Genomic DNA, 22,269 nt, shown 5'->3' on the forward strand with positions numbered 1-22,269 from the left:
ACCTGAAACTGTAAGACTCCTAGAAGAAAACATAGGGGAAAAGTTTCATAACAATGATCTTGGTAATGATTTCTTGGATATGACACCAAAAGCACAGGTAACAAAAGCAAAAACAGACAAGTGGGTCTATATCAAACTAAGAAGCTTCTGCACAGCAAAAGAAACAATCAACAAAAAGACAACCTACAGAATGGGAAAAAATATTTGCAAACCGTAAATTTGCAAACTATATATATGATAAGAAGTTAATATATAAGGAACTCCTACAACTCAATAGCAAAAATCCAAATAACCAAATTAAAAAATGGGCAAAGAATCTGAACAGACTTTTCTCCAAAGAAGACACACAGATGGCCAACAAGCAAGTGAAAAGGTGCTCAACATCCTTAATCATCAGGTAAATGCAAATCAAAACTACAATATGATATCACCTCACACATGTTAGAATGGCTAATATCAAAATGACAAGAATTAACAAATGTTGGAGGATATAAAAAAGAGAAACCTTGTGCATGTTGGTGGGAATGTAAAACGGTGCAGCTGTTAGGGAAAACACTATGGAGGTTCCTCAAAATAAACTGAATACCATATGATCTAGCAATCCCACTTCTGGGTATATATCCAAAAGAACTGAAGTCAGGATCTCAAAAATATATTTGCATTCCCAGGTTGACTGCAGCACTGCAATGGAATTGGAAACAACCTAAATGTCCATTGATGGACGGATGAAAGTAAAGAAAATGTTGTACATACATACAATGAAATGTTTGTTATTCAGCCACGAAAAAGAAGAATATCTTGTCTTATGCTACAACACAGATGAAAACATGAGGACATGCTAAGTGAAATCAGCCAGTCACAGAGGGACAAATACTGCATGATTCCACTTACATGAGGTATCTAGAACAGTTAAATTCATAGAAACAGAAAGTAGAAGGGTGGTTGCCAAGGGCTGGGGGGAGGAGGAGATAGGGAGTTGCTATTCAATGGGGGTAGAGTTTCAGTTATGCAAGAGAAATAAGTTCTAGGGATCTGCTGTACAGCGCTGGGCATCTAGCTAACAATACTGTGCCATACACTTAACATTTTGTTATGGGAGTGGAAGTAAAGTACCTTCTGGAAAGGACATCAGAACACCAAAACACAGGAAAGCTATCATCTCAGAATAAAGAATAGTCTTTCAAATTAAATACCTTTAGTTTTGTGGGGGAAACAGACCACAGGGTGTGTATGTGTGTGTGTGTATGTGCGTGTGTGTCTTGCTCTCTGTTCGCCCCTGCCGCAGCCCCTGTCCATTTCTCATCAGACCACAGGGTGTGTGTGTGTGTGTGTGTGTGTGTGTGTGTGTGTGTGTCTTGCTCTCTGCTCGCCCCTGTCCATTTCTCATCATACTAGACCTTGCGTCTGGAAGTCCAGGGGAGGAAGCCATGGACACTTCCTCCTCTGACCACCGCCCCGCCCCCCTGCCCCCCTGCCACCTTCTTCCTTCAAGCCTGCAGCACTTTGCACACACAGTTTTAGAAGAATGCTTCTCTCACTTATTTGGGGCCGGCTCTGCATCTTCCCACTGGGCTGTGAGCTGTGGAGGGCAGGATGTGTCCCACCCCTCTGTCTCCACCCTCATCTAACTGGTACTGGCACCAGGTAGGGGCCTAGCACACACTGTTGGGTGGAAAGTGGATTCTGACTGGACCTGGGGAGGCAACGTGGGCATCGGGCCCAGGAGACCTGAAGGGCTTAGGAAGGGAAGAATGGAAACCATATGGAAGAAGTGTCCCTAAGAGAAGCCCCGCCAGCCCCAAGACCCCTCTGTCTCGAGGACTGGGTACCTCTTTGTCCCCTCTCACAGCCTGGAGGAGGGTAGGGAGAGGCAGCGGGGGATGGGGGTGGAGGTGGGGAGAAGCCCTGGAAAGATTCCTTCCCGATAAGGCCCAGGGCTGGGACGAATGGCAGGAAGAGGCTGAGCCGGGCCCTCAGAACCACAGACAAGCTGGGAGTTGGGAGGCCACGGCCCCTCCTGGGCCAGCCCCGCTCCCTCCACCCGCTCCGCCGGCCAGAGGTGTCTCAGCCCCAGCAGCCAACCACAGGGAGAGCAGAGGGCGGAAGTGGCCGGCTCTTCAGACCTGGCTGCCGGAGGTGGGAGGTGGGCTCAACGGCCATACGCTCCCCACATGGCAGCCACCGCGGTCCCCCAGGCCCAGAGGCCCAGGTGGGGCACCGAGGGACATGTGACGGACAGACGGCAGCTTCAAAAGCACACACTGGTCCTTCTGCTTGATTTTCACCCAGTCACTCCCTCCCCTGCTTAAAACCCCTCACGGTCACCCGGTGCCCTCAGAATAAAGACAGGCTGGCCAGCTGTAGGCTCCCCTCACCCTGCACTCATCTGTGCCTCTTGCTCCGGCCATTTGGCTCCGTTTGCAAGTAGGCGTTTATTTGTGAGATTCTCCAAGTGCGCAGGGACACATCTGCTTTTGCCCCTGTGGTGTCCCCTACATGGTGCAGAGAGCCTGACCCCGGTAACCACGCAAGCACTGTTTGTCGGTGGAATGAATGAAGAAGCTGGGGAGGAGGATGCGGCTGTGGGGCAGCCAAGGGTTTGGAGATCAGACAGGCTCGGGAAGACCTACTGCCTGTGTGACCTTGGGCAGGTCCCCCATCTGGCAAGCCTCTCCCAGCCTTTGCTGGCTCAGCTCGCCCACCTCTGAGCACAAAGCAGGGATCACGCTGTTCAGAGAAGATTGGTTTCCTTACTTTGTTTCTTTTTTAATTTTTATTTATTTATTTATTTATTTATTTATTTATTGGCCACACTGTGCGCACGTGTGATCTTAGTTCCCCAACCAGGGACTGAACCCAGGCACCCGGCAGTGGAAGGGCAAAGTCTTAACCACTGGACCCCCAGGGAAGTCCCTTTGTTTATTTTTTTAAAAAAAATCCAGCCCTTTCATTTTATGGACAGAATGCTGTGGGTGAAGTGACCCCCCCACCACCGTCTCATCTTGGTGTTCATGTTTATCTGAACCAAAAAGGGAGTGCAAACTGGTGCAAACTATTTTGGAAAGAGACTTAGATATCACCTGCCTACATGCAAAATGCTAGCATCCACCAATCCAGCCCTTGTGCTTCTAGGAGCCTGTCCTAAAGAAAAGTACAATACATTGTTTTAATAAGGGAGAAAAAAACGAGTGGGAGAATTTTCAGTATTTTTAGAACTGACCACCAGGAGGCGCCTTTGGGTCAGGGGCTCGATCCGGTTAGCCCAGAGCCCCTGGATTTAAAGCACAAAATTTACAAAACCCAGTTCTTCTCAAAGGACGTGCCAGTCTTACTTCATCACACCCTGGGAGCTTTTGTTACAGACAATATCTACGTGTTTTGTGTCCTCTCTGCCCTTCCTCATAAACGACTCCCCTTACCAAAAAAAAAAAAAGGCAATTTTAACTCTTACATTCTAATATTGTTCTGCTGGGCTTATTTCCGTCCAGATCTTCATCTCTCAAAGCTCTCTGGTCAGAATTCAGTTTGTTAGAATTCGGAACTTGACTTGTGCAATGTCTTTCATGGGCTTCATGACAAATGGATGCTACGGATCTTGTTATTCCTGTGAACAGGTGGGGAAACCAAGGTTGGCACAGCCCAGGCTGCAAAATATACGATGGACCGGAGAGAGAACCTGGGGCCCAGGGTAACCCAAATTAAGTCAGTGAGCTAAGCCCTGGCCTTGGGCTCAGCCCTCTAACCTCTCCTGCTGCCTCCTCTCTCTCTGCATTTTCGTGATGCCATGTCCCTGGACCCAATCCCTCCTTCCGTCTGCTGGGAGCCTGCCATTTATCCTCCTGGTCTCTGTCTGCTGCAGGTTTGGGGCCCTCCTGGTGGGCCATGTTTCCCCGCACTCCGCACACACACCATGGCCAGCCCGGATGCTGGGCTCGGAGCGGGAGAGCAGGGGCTTGTCTCAGGTGAGCTAACAGAGGGGCCCACCGTTTGCCCTGGGGACCAGTCCCGCCCACCCAGCGACAGGAGATGGGGACGCCCCCTCACAGGACCCAACCACCCAGGAGCTACTCTGCCTGAGTTTCCAGGTGCCCAGGGGGCCTTCCTCCTGCCCCTCCCCCAAAGGCTCAGTGTGCCTCCTGCAGCACCGTCCCTCCCTCCCGTCCCCGTCCCTCACTTCTCAGTCACACTGTGCGTCAGGCACCCACCCTGGGGGCACAGGGCCGCTCCTGGCCCATTTCCGGCACCGGGAGGGCCTCTCTCTGGGCCTTCCTTCCCCGTCTAGAGGATCCCCGGGCCCCTCTCAGCTCAGTTTCTCTACTCTCAGTGCAGTAGTTTTTCATTAAGCTCGTCTTTCAAGGAGGAAAAAAGAATTAAGAATCTTTTTCCTGGCCTCCAGGTTGCTTACAATGACAGTTCACGAGGAACTGCGCTCTGAGCTGACAAAGATCCATTTTGGAAGAGGTAAAGCCTGGAGGAGGAGGGGGGAAAGAGAAAAGAGGCAGTGACAGCCTCTAGTCTGGTCTCTCAGCTCCCTCTCTCCTCACCCCTCACGGGGTGACAGGAAGGCTCTTTAACAACACAATTGTGGTCCTGTTGTTCCTGCTTCATTTAAAATCCTTCCAGCCTTTCCCACCTTCAAGGAGCAGCACTTGGTGAGGTGAGCAAGGCCCCACGGGATCTAGCACATTCATTCAACAAATATTTATTCCGTGCCAAGTTCTGGGCTAGGGAGAGAAAGACAAGACAAGGGGCAGCACATAAACATACTGTTGCACCTGACGCAAGTGTCATAAGAACAATGGGGTGGGAGGAGGCAGAGGCTGGGTGGTCAGGGAAGGCCCTTGGGAGGAGATGACAACTTGAACTGAGACTTGCCTAATGAGGAGGAGGAGTTGGCCCCCCAGAGGCCTCAGGAGGCCAGAGCAGCAGAGGGGGCGACAGAGAGGCTGTCAAGACATGACACAACAGGAGAAGCAGGGGCTGGATTGTGCAGGACGGCCTGACAGATGGGGAAACTGAGGCACAGGACCAGGTGACACACGCACGGCCCTGTGGCTAGTTGGCTGCTCCCTTCCTAACTGTTCCCACTCAAGGTACCCAACCCGCTCTTCAAACGGTTCTGAATCACCTGCATCGGGTCCTGTGTCCACCCTGGGGTTTCCCAGGGCGGGGCTGCATCAGCCACCTCAGAGGACCAGTGCCTGGTGTGCAGTAGATGCTCAGGAGCGTTTGTTGAATCGGATCTTGGCATCTCCAGGATGCCTGCAAAACAGCAGGGGCTCAGAGAGTATACAGGCTGTACTGACACTGCCCTAGGCCACACAAAAGGCTCCCCAAGCATAGCCCAACAGGCAGAGTCAGCCATGCAGCAGCTGCATCTGTATCCACGGTCTGTCCTGGCCCTCACTGCTACCTGCTGATTAGAGCTGTCACCAAGATGTGGGGGCTTGGAGGTGCTGAGAGCATTGTGCGCCCCCAAAGAGCTCTGAACCCAGCTCCTCACCCTGATTTCACCTCTGATCTGTGTCCCTGTAAGCCCTGTACTTCACACCTCAAGGGCGGAAGCCGGCAGAGCTGCATTTCAGGATGTCTTCGGTGATTTGGGGGCTGTTACTTAACTGGCTCTCCTCTCTACCTTGTTGGTGCCTGGGAAAGAAAACCCCACCCCATAAGCAGGTATCCAGCAACCACATACCAGACACCTCCGAGGTTTGGGGCCTTCTAGAAAGCTAAGCTGGGGGAGGTGCGATGGGAGCGGCTTGCAGGTTTATCAGCTCTCACAAAGGAACAGAAACCAGCACTCAGGATGTGGCAGGTGTGAAAGGAAGAGGAACTGCATGAGCTGCAGCCCGGCCAGCCCAGCTCGGCTCCTTCCCAAGGCCAACATTCTGCTTCTCCTGGTGCTACAGGGTTTCTGAAGTGGCCACACCACCTGGAAGAAGAACCCACGTAGAGGGGGCAGTGCAGAGGAGTCCCAGCGGGACGAGCCCTGCCTCCTGTCCTCCCCTGGTTGAGACTGTCAAAACGTCCATCCAGGGGCTTCCCTGGTGGCGCAGTGGTTGAGAATCTGCCCGCCAATGCAGGGGACATGGGTTTGAGCTCTGGTCTGGGAAGATCCCACATGCTGTGGAGCAACTAAGCCCATCCGCCAGAACTACTGAGCCTGCGCGTCTGGAGCTTGTGCTCCTCAACAAGAGAAGCTGCGACAGCGAGAGGCCTCCGCATGGCGATGAAGAGTGGCCCCCGCTCGCCGCAACTAGAGAAATCCCACGCACAGAAACGAAGACCCAACACAGCCAAAAATAAATAAATAAATTTTTTTTAAAAAGTGGGTCATATATTCGCCTTTCTCTTTAAAAAAAAGAAAAAAAGTCCATCCAACAAGAATGGGTGTCAGCTGTGGAGTGCACAGCCCCAGAATTCCAGGACTGCACCATCTAGGAGACAGACGTGGAAAAAAGCAAGTACAGTTCAGGTGCTCAGACGGAAGACCCGTCAGGACACTGTCGGTGGGCTGGGGGGACGAGGGAGGTGGTCATCTCCATTCCAGAGCAGCAAGAGGGGGACTGGGCCAGGTGTCACGCCTGCCACAACAGCTACCCCAGCAGCGACGGCTGTCACCAACTGGCTCACCATGGGCGCCAAGAACACACACTTGGCTCCATGTACTCCTCCCACAGCCCCAGAATAGCCATTGCCCCCATTTCAGAGATAAGAAAACCGAGGCAAGGAGCGGTGAGCGACTTGCCCACAGGCCCCCAGGCAGTAAGGAGGAAGCTGGCACATTGGTTCCAGAGATGTCCCCCCAAGGTAACAGCGACGGGGCGTCCAGGCACCAATGTGTTTAAACCTGCCAACTGGTTCCATCTTTTTTCCAGCATCACCAGCCACCCTTGCTACTCTGCCCCCTCTGGGCTAGCAGGGTGGGGCCTCTTCCTGGGGTGTGACACAAAGACCAGGAGGCAAGCCTGACTCGGCCTGCAGACAAGCCTGGGAGGAGGAGACGGTGACCCAGATGCTTCTCAGCAACTAGATTTCCTCTGCCCTCCAAAGGCTGCCTGCTCCCCTCCGCCCACACTGCCTGCAGTCAGTGGCCTGCAAATTGCCAAGTGTTGATGATTACAGGAGGCCCAATCTAATCAATACCTGAGAGGGAGGAAGCAGGGTGGGTGCGTGCGTGCGTGCATGTCCCATCTCCCCGAGCTCTTAGGACAGAGGCAGAACGTGGGTCATGTCCAGTTCTTTGAGGCCTGGGCAGGCCAAAGTCGCCAACCATTCCAGGCCAAGCTGGGGTTGGGGCCAGCAGCGCCTCTCCTTTCCTGAATTGAGTGAGCCTCGCAGGGAGAGCTGAAGACCCACAGGGAGGTAGGTGCCCTGGTGGCCACAGCCGGCCAAGACTCTCAGGCCAGCCAGCGTCCAGCCCCTTTCAAAACTCTGGGCCTTGGCAAGGTGGTTTCAGGAGGAAAACTCTGGCATGGAGCAGGGATCTCAAAAGCAGCTAGTTTAAACCTCTCCTGGTCCACATGGGGTAACAGAGGAGCAGAGAAAGGGCACAGTTTACCCAGTATTACAAGGCAGGTTAGACTCAAGTCCCTGACTCCCCCATTCCCCACTCCTCACCAATAAGAGGGACCCTTCCTCCCAATTCACTTTCTTCACAGGCTTTCTCTCCAAGAGGCCAGAAGTGAAGTGTAAGGAATGGCTTTGGGGCTGGGCAGACTGGTTTGAAGCCTCACTCCCCCACTTAATTGCTGTGTGACTTTGGGCAAATGCACTTCCCTCTCTGAGCCTATTTCCTCATCTGTAAAATGAGGGAAATAATAGATGCTTCTTAACACTGTAGTAAGAATTCAGAGAAATAAGGTGTCCCTGGGATGGAAAGCTCCTGCTCCTCCTGGCCCCTGACAGGCCTTCCTGATGCCCTGTAGGTGGTCAGACACTCGGCAGACTCCCTTCCTGTCTCCCTCTGTGATGGCAAATACACCCTAACTCAGAAACACACATTCTCTGCCAGCCTTTGAGACAGGCTTGAAAATCCTCCCCGACGCTGGCCACAAGCACAGGGCTTCTCTCTGGATGGTTTCCCTGATGGGGTGGGGGTGGGGGTGGGGATGGGGTGGGGGTGGGGGTGGGGGTGGGGTGGGGGTGGGGTGGGGTGGGGTGGGGTGGGCGGGGAATGGTAGAGAGAGGGATGGAATTCTCTGGGCGGAATCCCTCCTCACTTTTGCCGCCCCGGGTTTTCTGAGAGCTTGGTCCCTACCCCACCCCCCAAGAGCCTCCCGACTGCAGAGGCCGCTGGGTGGAGGGGTTCTTGGGGAGCAGCCTTCACCCCTTCACCCCTCCTACGGGTGGGCGCACATCTGCTGCAGGCAGTGAGGCGGGCAGTGGAGCTGAAAGCTGCTGACAGCAGGCCTCTGAGGAGGAGTGTGGAGGGAAGGAAATGGGGGGAAGGAAGAGGAGGAGGAGGAGGAGAAGGAGAGAGACCGGGTGAGGCCTGCTCCCTCCCCACGACCCACCCCGGACAAGCTAAGAAAAGCTCTGGGGGAGAAAAACTGCCAAAGATGCACAGTTGCCCTCCCCAGCCCACCGAGCTGGAGGCCCTTCCTTCCCTGGAGCCAGCTGCCCCTGGCAGATTAGCATTTGGCTCCGGAAAAGCAGGCCCCACACATCAACCCACGGGAGGCTGCCAGCTGAGTCAGACTCTCTACCTGTCAGGAAATCATTCATAAAATACGACACCTGCCCAGCGCCCGCCCTCACCCCAGCCACTGTCAGCCACCAGCTCCACAACCACAGTGCCTCCAGCCCACCCTCCCGCCCCCACCCCCCAGCCACTTTACACATTTCTCCTGGGATAGCTTGAAATAAGGCCGCCTCGGTAAATCAGTACTTATGGGTCGCCTGCCCTGGGGACGACAGCTGAGTCTAGAAGAGCGACAACTTCACTCAGTTATGAACAAATGACAGTGACACAGATTCCAAAGCGTTTTCAGTGTCACGGCCACGCCAGTAGTGGGCACTTCTTTATCTTCACTTTATGTACAGACAGCTGGAGGCTCCCAGGACACCTCACTAGACATAGCTAGACAAGGACCATGTTGCCAATCCTCCCACAAAGGAAAACTGGGGGCCCCAGGGGGAGGTGACTTGCCCCAGGTCACATGGGAGTTCAGACTCAAAGCCCACATCTTCAAAATGCAGATGATATTCCATGTTCTTTTTTTTTTTTTTTTTTTTTTTTGCGGTACGCGGGCCTCTCGCTGTTGTGGCCTCTCCCGTTGCGGAGCACAGGCTTCGGATGCGCAGGCTCAGTGGCCACGGCTCACGGGCCCAGCTGCTCCACGGCATGTGGGATCTTCCCGGACCAGGACACGAACCCGTGTCCCCTGCATCGGCGGGCGGACTCTCAACCACTGCGCCATCAGGGAAGCCCTATATTCCATGTTCTTCTCACTTCCCATCACTCAAACCCTGATGCGGCCCTCCTGCTGAAGAACTGGATTCTTTATCACAGCCCCTTGTGCCCGGGCCCTGCTACCCTCGGCCCTCATCACACTCCCCCTTGCTCTCCTTCTGCAACCATCTGGCTTCCTTGTTTCTCAAATACACCAAGCATGCCTCAGGGCCTTTGCACATGCCACCCCTTCTCCCTTCCACATTCCATGTCAGGCTCCCTATCATCCTCTAAGACTAGGTTCCTTGTCACCTTGGAGAGACCATGAGAACCACCCCCCCCAACATTATTTCCTATCCTTGCATGAACATTGTTCCCATCCTAACCCATATTACAAGTTAGTCGTGTACTTCTTCACCTGTCTACTGCCTGTCTCCTCAGGGAGAGTAAGCCTGAGAGGTTGATTTTACTCACCATGATGTCCTCAAGTCCTTGCACAATGCTTGGTACAAAACAGACCCTCGGTAAATATTTGTTACATGAAGAACTGAATGATTTCTCGTTGTGTGCAATCAGAACCCCTCAGGCTGGCACTCGAGTCCCTTTATCCTCTGACCATACCACTAAGTTGAGCAGCTAAATGATCAGAATACGTCTTCCGAGTTTATCATTCTTATTCGGTGTTCGTGACAGAGAGGCTCAGAAGAGCCCTGGAGGGTGACAGTGGTCGCCAGGAGTTGGGAGCCCAGGTAAAGGGCCACTCGGCCCCACCCAGCCAGGTAGGCACCCTGACAGCAGGACACTGTGGGTACTGTAGGATGGCATTCTGTAAGACACTCTGAAACTGCTCTTATTTCTATTCTCTGTGCCCCCAAGAGTGGCAGAGAGTCATCAAACAATCGCTGCTTCACAAGAAGGGTTTCAAGCTGCACCTGGGTCACCCTTCTGATCAATCTGTAATCGGCACTGACCCACCAGGACTTAGACCTACTTTAGAAGCCAAGGCAAATATATCCAAGTGACAGGATCAAGGGTTCTCAACGTTATATGTACATTAGAATCACCCAGGAAACCTGTGAAAAAGCACAGATGCACTGCCCACTCTGTCCCACGCTGGTTTCACAGGTGTGGGCTGGGGCAAGGCGAGTGCCCAGGGAGATTCTGATGCACAGTGAAGGCCGTCAGGGACTCCAACCCTGGCCAGACACTGCAACGATTTGAGCAGCTCTCCCCTCTGCTGCAGAGATCCTGACTCAAGGGCCAGGGGTTTTCAAACATTCCCCATGTGCAGCCAGGGTTAAGAACCACTGCCCAGATGCTTGCTTTCTAGACTGTTCTAGCTGACCCAAGTCAGGGGACCTGGCTCTTCCTGTGGGTGGTGGATGTTAGGTGAACACTGATTGAGTGCTCGCTATGGGCTGCACTGGACACAACCCTGCCCTTAAAACTTCCACTCCCACTCGAACTGGGAGACAGCTGGGAGGGGGGCCAGGCTGGGAGGCAGGGCACAGATGCTCCTGTTCCTCTCCTGCCTAACCCCTGTCCATGACTCCCTTTAGGACCAAGTCCTAAGGCTCACCTGGTAGGATCTGGTCCCTGACTATCTTCCCGCCTCCTCTCCTGCTGTTCCCGTTCCCCAACACTCACCCAGGGGCTCCTTCATCTTAAACTACATCCAGTTCTTCCACAAGCGCCACGTGACTTCCCACCTCCCTGCAAAGGGAGTGCCCGCTGCCCACAGCAGTGCCCTCAACCCCCACTCACCAGACTGCTTCACTCCTGCTGGGGCCTCACCCACAGGGCCGAAGGCTCCATCCTCCGGGCTCCTAGGGCATGTACCGCCCACCTCCTCCAGTGGGCATCTATCACACTGCCCTGGAGTCGCTGCCCATCTCCCTGAGAGCAAGGCTGTGCGTCCCTAGCATCTAACACAGGCACGTAAGAGGCTGGGGGAGCAAAGGGTAAGCAAGGGCAAGTTGTGTTTTTGACTTACCTTGGCTAGGTTCTAAAGACTTCTTAGAGAATGGACAGCCTCGGGCAGAGAGGAGACTATTCAGTACCAACCCAGGAACTAGAAAGTTGCCACAAGAATAGAAACCTAGGAATTGACAGGCTAGAAATCACCAAGAGATGCCTCATCACTTGGTTAAAATCCAGACTCTACCACATACCAGCTGTGGGCATTTGGGCAAGCTATTTAACTCTCTGAGCCTCAGTTTCCTCATCTGTACAATGGAGATAATTATAGTGCTAACTCAGGGCTGCTAAAAGCAATAAAACAAGCCAAGGTATGTAAAGTCCTAATGCAGCAGTGCCTGGAATAAGGAATCACTCAGTGAATGTTGGCAATTATCACCTAATTATTATTACTCATGGAACACCCATGCTGAAAATGCCTTTAGAGATCATCTACATTAACTCCTGCATTTTACAGTCAGGGAAGAGGAAGGTCTCACTGGCTCTTCTGCCCAGGCTTGCAAACCCAGAGCAGGACCAAGCTGATGGGGTCTCCTCCTGGGCCACTGAGGGGAGCCGGAAGGGGCTGCTGGGGATCACTTGATGTGCTGGCAGGATTCCAGCCGGACTTTCTAATGACTTAGAGCCCGACAGTCCCAACATCTCAGCTCTGTTTCAGGCAAAATCACTGAGCATATTTTAGGATCAGCAAAAACCCACAATGCCTTTGGCTGAGCACTTTCCCTCTTCTTGTTGAAGCCCAGGGGTATTTTCTAGGAAATTGAGTCCATCTGTTTCTGATTCATTTGTACTTAACTCATCACCAGGCTGTTTTGTAATAGCCCTTTGATGTGAGAGCAGCCTTATTCCATAAGCCTCTCTAAGCCTTTATTTAGTCAACAGTAGGTAAACGGGGCTCTCCAAAGAGGCGAGAGGCAGCTTCTTCATCTCACTCAACACACAAGCCATGTGACAGGGAGGCGTGGCCCTGAGACTCCCCTCTTTGGGCCTGTTAGGGCAAAGTGACCACTCCCTGACGCCGGCCCAGCCCCCGGCACCTGGGGCGTCCTCCTGCCCTTCCGCGCTCGCAGCCTGTCCGCGTCAGTTTACAACTTCCTGCGTGTTGCTGGAGCTGCTTGGTTTCAATTCCTCAAGGGTGAGAGGCTGGTCTCCCCCTCCACCACCCCAGAACCAGGCCCTGTGCACAGTCACAGGGACCAGCACTTCCAAACCAAAAACCCACGGGAGAGGTCTAACACGTATAAGGGTCCGTCCCCAAAGGGACAAAGGGGCAGAATATTTGAAGGTCGGGCTGCCCGGAATGTAGCCGGCAGCTCAGAGAACCGCTGATTGAACTGGAAGTCCCAGAGTACAAAGGGAGAGTCTGTCTCCCCTTCCCTCTGCCACCCAGACCAAAGTACCCGTGAAGTCTCAAACCTGCCCTGCTCCATTCAGCAGGATGAAAAATCGAAGAACCTCCCAATCTAAGAAAACGTACATATGGAACTCTTCACTGAGTTCAAGGCTGAGTCACAAAGTGCTCCTGAAGGGAAGCCAGGATGTTTTAGGGGATGTCCCTAACTTTGGGGTGGCTTTCAAGGCTCCACAACCCAATCCAGAGGCATCTCTGTTAGAGGCAGGATCTTGGAGGGGCCTAGCGGGCTGGCAAGACCCTGTGTTTATTAAAGACGTAGTTAGCAGTCTCTCAAACACAGGGGATGGTGTAGCCCAGTGGCTCTCAAATGCAAGCGTGCGTCACAGTCACCCTCCAAGAGCTGGTTACCATGTAGAGCACCGGGTCGCACCCTCAGAGTTCCTGACCCAGTAGGTCTAGAGCAGGGCCCAAGAACTTGAACTTCCAGGGGTTTTCCGGGTGATGCTCATACTGTGGGTCCTGGGACTGCACTTTGAGAACCACTAGTCTAGCCACTCATTGAGTCCCGGGGTGAGAATATCATGGGTGGAGGTGGCTACCTACTGCCAATGAATGTGTTTTGTTTCCCCTTTTCTCTGAATACCAGGCTTGGTACTAAGTTAGTGAGGGGATGACAGTGCAGGATCTGAAGCAGGCCCTGGGCTCCGTGCCCCACAGAGAGCAGCTCATTCAATCCTCAGTTACCCTGCGAGGTCGACACTATCTCCATTTTACAGATGAACTGGAGAGGTGAGGGGAAGCGACCTTCCTCAAGGCCACATACTACTTAGCCCAGGAGCTCGTGCACAGTAAGAGGTCAAAATATTCTCACCCGTGAACACAGATGGTTAAGAGACGGATTTGAACCCAAATCTGACTCCAAAGCTCAGACTCATTCTACCACATTAGCAGGAAGTATCAAAGGAGGTAATGTAAGTTCTGGGAGGGAAAGGACTAAAGCTTTTCTCTATTTCCTTCCTCCCTCCCTGCCCAACCCCCTTCCCCTCTCTTTCTTCCCTCTCTCTCTCTCTCTTTTTTTCTTTTTGCGGTAAGAGGGCCTCTCACTGTTGTGGCCCCTCCCTTTGCGGAGCACAGGCTCCAGATGCACAGGCTCAGCAGCCATGGCTCACAGGCTCAGCCGCTCCACGGCACGTGGGACCTTCCCGGACCGGGGCACGAACCCGCGTGCCCTGCATCAGCAGGCGGACTCTCAACCACTGCACCACCAGGGAAGCCCTACGTAAACATTTTTTACAAGAGCAGGTTCACCTTGATCTTATTGTTTTGTAGCCTGACTTTTCAAAGTAACACATCATGACCATGATCCTTTCATTGTCTTCAATATCCATTTCAATGGCTACATGCTCCTCCATTACAGGCACACACCATAATGTATATAACTAATGTCTTATTGCCTGATACTAGATTATTTTCAATTATTTGCTATATTAATTTTAGTTTATTTTGGACTAGTACATTGTATTCATCATTGGGTTACCCATGGTTTGAAAGAGTGTCATTTGGATCAAGAGATGATATTTTAAGATTCCTCCTGTTTTAACACAGCTGAGAAGTAAAATATTCATGGAGATGTTTCAGTGGGGGTTTGATTTTTGTAATACGTCTTAATTTAGGTAAGTTCTGTTAAAACCTTTCTAATTGGAACTTTATGGAATGTGAGTTGTATCGTGGTAAAAACCAAACAAAAATCCTTTCTAGTTGGGAGTTAGAAGACCAAAGTTCCAGTTGTTGCCATGTGACCTCAAGCAGTGTAACCCTTGATGTGTCCTTTTTCTCAGATACTGGTGTAACTATACCCAACTCTCAGGGTGTCCTGAGCTTCAAACAAGATGGTGTGTGTGAAGGAATGAATGCTGTTCTCTATGCATAATCACCAAAGCAGGAAACAACCTACTCCATTGGTCACTGGTAAACAGATTTCTAAAACTGGGATGTATCTATACTATGGAACACAAGCCACGGATAAAAAGGAAAAAACTGGGGCTTCCCTGGTGGCGCAGTGGTTAAGAATCCGCCTGCCAATGCAGGGGACACGGGTTCAAGCCCTGGTCTGGGAAGATCCCACATGCCACGGGGCGACTCGGCCCGTGAGCCACAACTACTGAGCCTGCGCGTCTGGAGCCTGTGCTCCACAACGAGAGGCCGCGACAGTGAGAGGCCCGTGCACTGTGATGAAGAGTGGCCCCCACTCGCCACAACTAGAGAAAGCCCTCGCACAGAAACGAAGACCCAACACAACCAAAAATAAATGAATAAATAAATAAATATTAAAAAAAAAAAAAAAAAAAAGGAAAAAACTACTGACATGTCAATAACATAGATGAATCTGAAATACATTATGCTAAGTGGAAGAAACTAGCCACACAAGGCTACCTACTGAATTATTTCATTTATACAACATTCTGAGAAAGGTAAACTGTGGGGAAAGGGATCAGGTCAGTGGTTACCAGGACTAGGAGTGAGGGGAGGGGATTGACTATAAAGATTCATGAGGGGATTTTCTGGGGTGATGGAAATATTTTATATGTTGGTAACAGTGGTGGTTACACAACTGTATACATTTCTCAAAACTCATTGAACTGTACACTTATAAAGGGTGAATTTTACTGTATGTAAACTATGCCTTAATAAATTTGACTCCTAGGCTTCCGTGGTGGCACAGTGGGTGAAAATCCGCCTGCCAATGCAAGGGACATGGGTTCAAGCCCTGGTCCGGGAAAATCCCACATGCTGCGGAGCAACTAAGCCCGTGCACCACAACTACTGAGCCTGTGCTCTAGAGCCCGTGAGCCACAACTACTGAGCCCATGCACCACAACTACTGAAGCCTGTGTGCCTGGAGCCTGTGCTCTGCAACAAGAAAAGACACCACAATGAGAAGCCCACGCACAGCAACAAAGAGTAGCCCCTGCTCATGGCAACCAGAGAAAAGCCCGTGCACAGCAACAAAGACCCAACACAGCCAATGAATAAATAAATAAATTAATTAATCACAAATAAATAAATAAAATTTTAAAATGAAAAAAAAAATGACTCCCCTCAAAAAAACAAAATATAGGAAATTCCTTGGCAGTCCAGGGCTTTCACTTCAGAGGGTGTGGGTTCAATCCCTGGTTGGAGAACTAAGATCCCGCAAGCCACGTGGCACGGCCAAAAAAAGAAAGAAAAAATGTATAGTACTGTCCAGGTATAAGGTATCATCCATCAGGCATTACCCATAGTACTTTTCACAGAAATTCTCAAATACCTTTGTGAAACACGGCAAACGTAAAAGATAAAATAAAAAAAATCTAGAAAAGACCAAACGTGCTCAGGAAAATATGTGTCGTTAGGCGGCCTTTTGGAACGGCCATTTCTACACTCTAGCAAATGCTCGTATGTGAGGCAGCTGGTCCCACTGGGGAGCAGCTGACCACTGGTACTATTTGGGGGTTCTCCTTTTATCACCTGTTTGTTTGCTTGTTTGTCTTTAACACCACCAGAGTAAAAAGAAACAACAGTGTTAGAACTGAACAGTGAACGCCTTCCCCAACCCAACCAGGACAGCCTTTGTCCTCCAGGGAAAGAATACAGGTATTTCTGGTTGATCTTCTCTTGGCCTGACCACTGCCATCTTAATGAACACCATGCTCCAAAGGTAAATAAAATATAAAATAAGAATAACCTGCAGCCAAAGACTAGGCTAATGGACAGCAGATTTCTAAGCAGAATAGGAACAAGAGGAGATCAGTACAAAGATGAAGTGCCAACAGTGAGAAAGAATCTGCTCAAATCTGCCAGCATTGCGTCAAAATCCCTGCCCCGCAGTCCATGGCCCTGATCAATGCTCCTGCTTCAACAGACTGTATTTGTGACAAAATTCCAATACAACCAAGGGACCGAAGTAGTTCCTGGAGTTCATAATGGGATGTGAACTACAGCAAATGGAACTGAGGATATAATCTCCTCTTGCACAGAAATAAGGTTGCTGAAAAGAAAGGGTCATCTATCTGTGTGCACAGCTTATCACCTGCTCCCACAGGGCCCAGTGGAGCTCTGGCCCATAGGAGGCGCTCCAAGAATGTTTGTGAGCAAGGCATTCAACTGCTCTTGGAAGATGGGTGCCCAGCCCAGCCCCCTCATGGTAAAGACTTATCTCTAATCCATGTTACAATTGACCAACAATCAAACCAACTTCCCCAGATTTATTCTTCTAAAGCCATGCAGGTTTGTTAACGGTCCTGCATGGAGGGTCTACACAGCCTCATTTCAAATAACAACGGGGCCTACTACCCTGTTACCAGATGCGGGTGGGGAGAAGTACAGCTGACTGATGCCAGGTGTTGGGGTTATTGAGCTGAAAAGCCTCTTACCAAGAAGCTCACATGCTAGTGGGAAAGAGAATTCTGGAAACAATTACAATAATTTCATAATGAAGAGCTCACCATTAGTTGAGCAGACATTGTGCTAAGTGATCTGTCCAATAACCCTGTGAGGTGAGAACTATACCCACTTTAAAACGAGGCAGCTAAGGTTCTGAGAGGTTAGGTACTTGCCTGAGGTCACGCAGGCAGTGAGCAGAGGAGCCAGGAAAAGAACCCAAGAAGTCTGACTCCACAGCCTGCACTCCTGGCCCCTGCCGCAGAGATATGAAGACCTGGGGCCTGGAGCTGTCAGAGGACGCCCTCAGACCTGTCCTTGCCGCTAGATCCTGAAGCATGGGGGAAGCACTGCAGCCTGAGGGGAGAAGAGGCAAATGGCCTCATGGCGGACCAGACACTGCTGTATAGGACGCCGCCAGGAGGCATGGGAGATGGAGCCCTGGGAGACACAGGCAGGGCCAGACCATGGGGCTTGGTGTGCAGGGAGTCTGCACTTTACCCGGGCCCCCAGCAGAACCGTGAGTCTTTCAATCTGTCGGCCGACATGAGTCTCACACGTGAGAATGCTCAGGTAGGGCCAGGCCAGGCTGTAGAAGTTGGGAAGTTGAAGACTGCAGAGGGGCCATCACAAAACCACTGCACCGGTCCAGTTGGGCAGGAGAGCCTGAACTGGGCAGGGCCAGGAGCTCCTTGGTCAGAATCCGCACAGGGGAGCCAGGTACAGCTCTCGCAGAGCATCTGACACAGACCAACCCTGGACTGCTTGCTGGGCTGATCCCCCTCAGGTCTTTCAGGATCCCGTTTCTGAACCAAGCAGACCCCATGGTTCATAAGGCAGCACAGACCACTGGCCAGCAGCCAGTTTCGATCTCTAGTCTCAGTTTCCCCATCTGAAATGCAAATGGATTTAACTAGATTGCACTTTAGGTAGCTTCCTGTTCTGACATTCTGTGAATTCTTTTTATATTAGATTCCTATGGTATCAGGCACACGAAACCTCATGGACACATTTGGAAGTTCTGTCCAAAGGCAGTGATTTGCTCTTCTTTGGGACGTGTGGGCAGTAATATTATATAAATTGGAACAATCTCTGAGGAGGTCAGTTTGGCACTGTCATGGTTTGGTTTGTGCGTTAACTTGGCTGAGCCACTGTGCCCAGATGTTTGATCAAACGTTATTCTGGATGTTTCTACAAAGGTGTTTTTGAGATGAGATTAACATTTAAATCAGTGGACTTTAAACCAGAGAAAAGCAGATTCCCCTTTGTAATGTGGGTGGGCCTCATCCAATCAGTTAAAGGTCTTAATAGATCAAAGATGGACTCCCCCACCTCCTCCCAGCAAGAAGGAATTCTGCCAGCAGGCTGCCTTTGGACTGGATCTGCAACTCTTCCTTGGGTCTCCAGCCAGCCAGCCTACTCTACATATTTTAGATTTACCAAGCCTCCACAATCCTGTGAGCCAATCCTTTAAAATAAATCAGTCCTCTCTCCCTCTCTCTCTCTCTCTCTCTCTCTCACACACACACACACACACACACACACACACACACAGAGCTGGTTCTGTTCTCTGGAGAACACTAATACCCACACTATTTATCAAAATTGTAAATGCTGGTTATAACCCATCCACATATCAGAATATATTGTAGCCACAGAAAATGATGAAGTCCCTTTATGTACTGACATGGAAAGATCTCCAAGATATATTAAGAATAATGTGTATAGTGTATAATCATCTGTGTAAACAACAAAAAAAGAGTAAAAATTAAAATTCGTATTGCTTACCTGTGGGGGAAAAACTCTCTGGAAGGATAACTAAGAAATTAACAGCAGGGGTTACCTGCTGGAGGAGGGCACTGGGGGAACTGAGTAACGGGAGACAGGGCAGAGGGGCTTTTTGCTTTATTCCTTCTATATTCTTTGATAAATGCACATATTCTTTGACCCAGCAATTCCACATCAATATGTTTACCTTATAAATACACTTCCCCACATGCAAAATGGTATATATATATATATATATATATATATATATATATAAAATTCAGTTGCAGCATCGTTCATAAGAAAAGACGAATGGAGGGACTTCCCTGGTGGCGCAGTGGTTAAGAGTACACCCGCCAATGCAGGGGACGTGGGTTTGAGCCCTGGTCCAAGAAGATCCCACGTGCTGCAGAGCTACTAAGCCTGTGTGCACCTGTGCTCTACAGCCCACGAGCTACAACTACTGAGCCCGCACGCCTAAAGCCCGTGCTCTACAAAAAAGAACAGCCACCACAATGAGAAGGCCACGCACCGCAAGAGTAGCCCTCGCTTGCTGCAACTAGAGAAAGCCCACACGCAGCAACGAATACCCAATGCAGTCAAAAATAAATAAATAAAACATATAAATTTATTTTTTTAAAAAAAAAAAGAAGAATGGGGCTTCCCTGGTGGCACAGTGGTTGAGAATCCGCCTGCCTATGCAGGGGACACGGGTTCGTGCCCCGGTCCGGGAAGATCCCACATGCCGCGGAGTGGCTGGGCCCGTGAGCCATGCTGGGCCCGTGAGCCATGGCCGCTGAGCCTGCGCGTCCGGAGCCTGTGCTCCGCGCAACGGGAGAGGCCACAACAGTGAGAGGCCCGCGTACCACACACACACAAAAAAAGAATGGAAACAACTCAAACATGCATCAGCAGGAAAGCGGTTAAATAAATCATCCATTTGTTCAACAAATGAGGCTGCTCTCTCTGTTCTGATGTGGAATGATTTCCAAGTTAAGTGGGAAAAAGCGAGGTGCAGGACGCGGTGTGTATGTACAGTATGCTACCATTTGTGTGCGAAGAAAAGTCAAACTCAGTGCCTGTGTATTTGCAAATGCATGAACACGGAATAAACTCATGACAGGTGTTCCCTCTGGGGAGGGGAACTAGGTAAGTGGGGAATGGTGTGGGAGAAGGAATTACTCTACAATGTATTTTTTGAATCATGGGCATGTATAATCTACTCAAAAGTTTTGAAAATTTCTGAGGGGAAGGGGAGAGGTAGGAGGAGGAGAACTTACGTGCCAGGGTGGTACTAAAGTCATCTGAACATAAAGCATTCATCAACTCCGCTTTTTATGATGTTTTTAACCTCTGTTTCCCCTGAACTGCTCTTATGAATTCCCACTTTGGACCACAGCAAATTTCACTGAAGACCCAGGGCCCTCACCAAAATCAGGAAGATAATTTTTGAAGATAAGAGCACTAGCTCTCTGCAAGGCAGGTGACTCTTTGATCCATGCATAGAGACGACCAGATGCAGACCTGTTCTTCAGAACCTTTTTTATTCTTCTTCTAACCGCCAGAGAAGGTTAGCTTGAACCAAAACAAGCTGAAATAGCCTCAAAAGGCCCACCTCATTACACACAACAGGGCAAAACCTGAAGTGAAGCCTCAGTTTTTTTCAGAGCAGACCCAGCATGTATTCTTACATAGGTGTCCACTAAAGACTGATCAGCAAAGCACCACCACCACAAACATAAACTCCACTGGGGGCTCCCCCGTGTGTCATTCATGGAGAGTCCACCTCCTCCTCAGCCATAAACAAGCCCTTGTTCTTTTGCGGGGAAGGTCATCAGTGCGTATCTTGAGCGATAGACCATTTGTTTACTCTGGAACTTTGAAAGGGAGGTGACTCAACTTATTTCCTCCCCTGCATCTGAGATGCAATCGCTTCTCTGAATATCTAAACGGTGACCTGGGAGATAGGTCGTGGAGGGTCCCTCAACAAAGACTCTTCAGGACCAGCCTCTCAGGCTCCTTAAGTACTTAATCCTTTGTTTTTCAGAAACCTTTGCACCGGGGCTCCCAAGAGGCAAGCAGGCCCAAAGGGAGCGAGAGGCCTCTCTGAGCAGTCACCGGGGAGGAGGAGGGGGCAGGGAGGGGGCGAGGTAGAGATGCAGGGGGACAGAAATCAGCTGAAACACTCCATGCTGGTTCTGACTCGCTCCATCTCGTGCAGGAAGCTGTAGAACTGAGGCAAGGTTAATTCTGGGGAGAGAAAATGCAGCTTCAGGTGAATGTTTCCAACTCCACAGAATCATCCAAGAAAATGAATTTCCACCCAGAGACTTTCTTTTTCTTTTTTGGTTTAGTACCTCTAAGCAGTTCTTGACAGGTAATTGATCATAATAAAGAACTAAAGCCTTGAACATAGAAAGTTCTCAGCTCCATGAAAAAAAGGAATACGGGGATTTAAAATGGCATTAACTCCCCAGCACAAAGGGGTGGAAGGGGGTCATTCAGGACAGTAGATGTGGCTCCTACAGCAAGAGCTTCTTGCCTTTCGATATTCGCCATTCCTACCTCACCCTTTCCCTTTTGCAAAAAGGTCTAAAAGTCTTCAAACTGTGGGGTCTCCAACCTGCTGATGGCTTATTATTTATGAGAGCAAAGGCAGCAGAAGGGTGACTCCACAGCTTGGTTATGACTTTTTCCTCCAGAAAAATGACTGGTGGTGGGCTTCACAAGCCCAATGACTGAAGAAAACATGGAAAAAGGGAAAGGGCTCTAATGGGAATTTGGACTCACCTATGTATAAATTTTCAGTTTGATTTCCTTTCTTAACCACCAACTTTAACTGATCCAAAAAGGAAAAAGAGAAATAAAACATTTAAATTAAAGTGATGACAACTGGGCAAAGAAATTCCTGAAACCTGAACGGTCACGTAAACATCAAAGCATCCAGCATCTAACTTGAGAGTTACTAGGGAGCAGTCTGGATCGTCTACCACCCAAACTTCTAACAATTTCCGCGATTACATGAACCATCAAACTTTCAAGAATAATATCCAGATCCTATTAATCTGAAAGCAAGTGTGTTAGTGACTACATCTTTGGCTGACCACATTGCTCTGAGATACACAAGGCACTTCAGTGGAACACCCGTTTAACTGGATATTAAAGAAACCCGATGTAGATTTAATACCAAGTCAGAAATCTCTCAATTTTCAGAGATCAGGAGAAGACTTACTTGTAAAAAAATACTTCCCACTTTTTCCAGTTCGCTGCTCCCAGACGTCACTGTGACACAAAAAGAGAAAACCAGTAAGTGACTGGTTGAGGACTCACTCTGAAGACCCCAATCTTGCAAGTTGTA

At 50.2% G+C, this 22,269-nt stretch overlaps 1 protein-coding gene across 5 annotated transcripts in view; it reads right to left on the reverse strand.

The window, feature by feature from the left end:
* The window catches only part of COMMD7 (COMM domain containing 7), a 61,705-nt gene that overhangs the window by 20,224 nt on the left and 19,212 nt on the right, over positions 1–22,269 (reverse strand). For 2 of the 5 annotated variants that reach the window (XM_059038273.2, XM_059038274.2), the window contains exons 7-9: positions 22,144–22,193; positions 21,702–21,750; positions 20,439–21,161 (exon numbers count right to left, since the gene is read on the reverse strand). In XM_059038273.2, coding sequence (XP_058894256.1) covers positions 21,085–21,161; positions 21,702–21,750; positions 22,144–22,193 — 176 coding nt within the window. In that variant the 3' untranslated portion in view covers positions 20,439–21,084. Of the gene's footprint in view, positions 1–20,438; positions 21,162–21,701; positions 21,751–22,143; positions 22,194–22,269 lie in introns of those variants that run through there. The other 3 variants (XM_067012005.1, XM_067012006.1, XM_059038275.2) reach the window with 2 other exon arrangements.

The sequence above is a fragment of the Kogia breviceps genome, chromosome 14, assembly GCF_026419965.1.
Source record: "Kogia breviceps isolate mKogBre1 chromosome 14, mKogBre1 haplotype 1, whole genome shotgun sequence".
In the NCBI taxonomy this organism is placed as follows: domain Eukaryota; kingdom Metazoa; phylum Chordata; class Mammalia; order Artiodactyla; family Physeteridae; genus Kogia; species Kogia breviceps.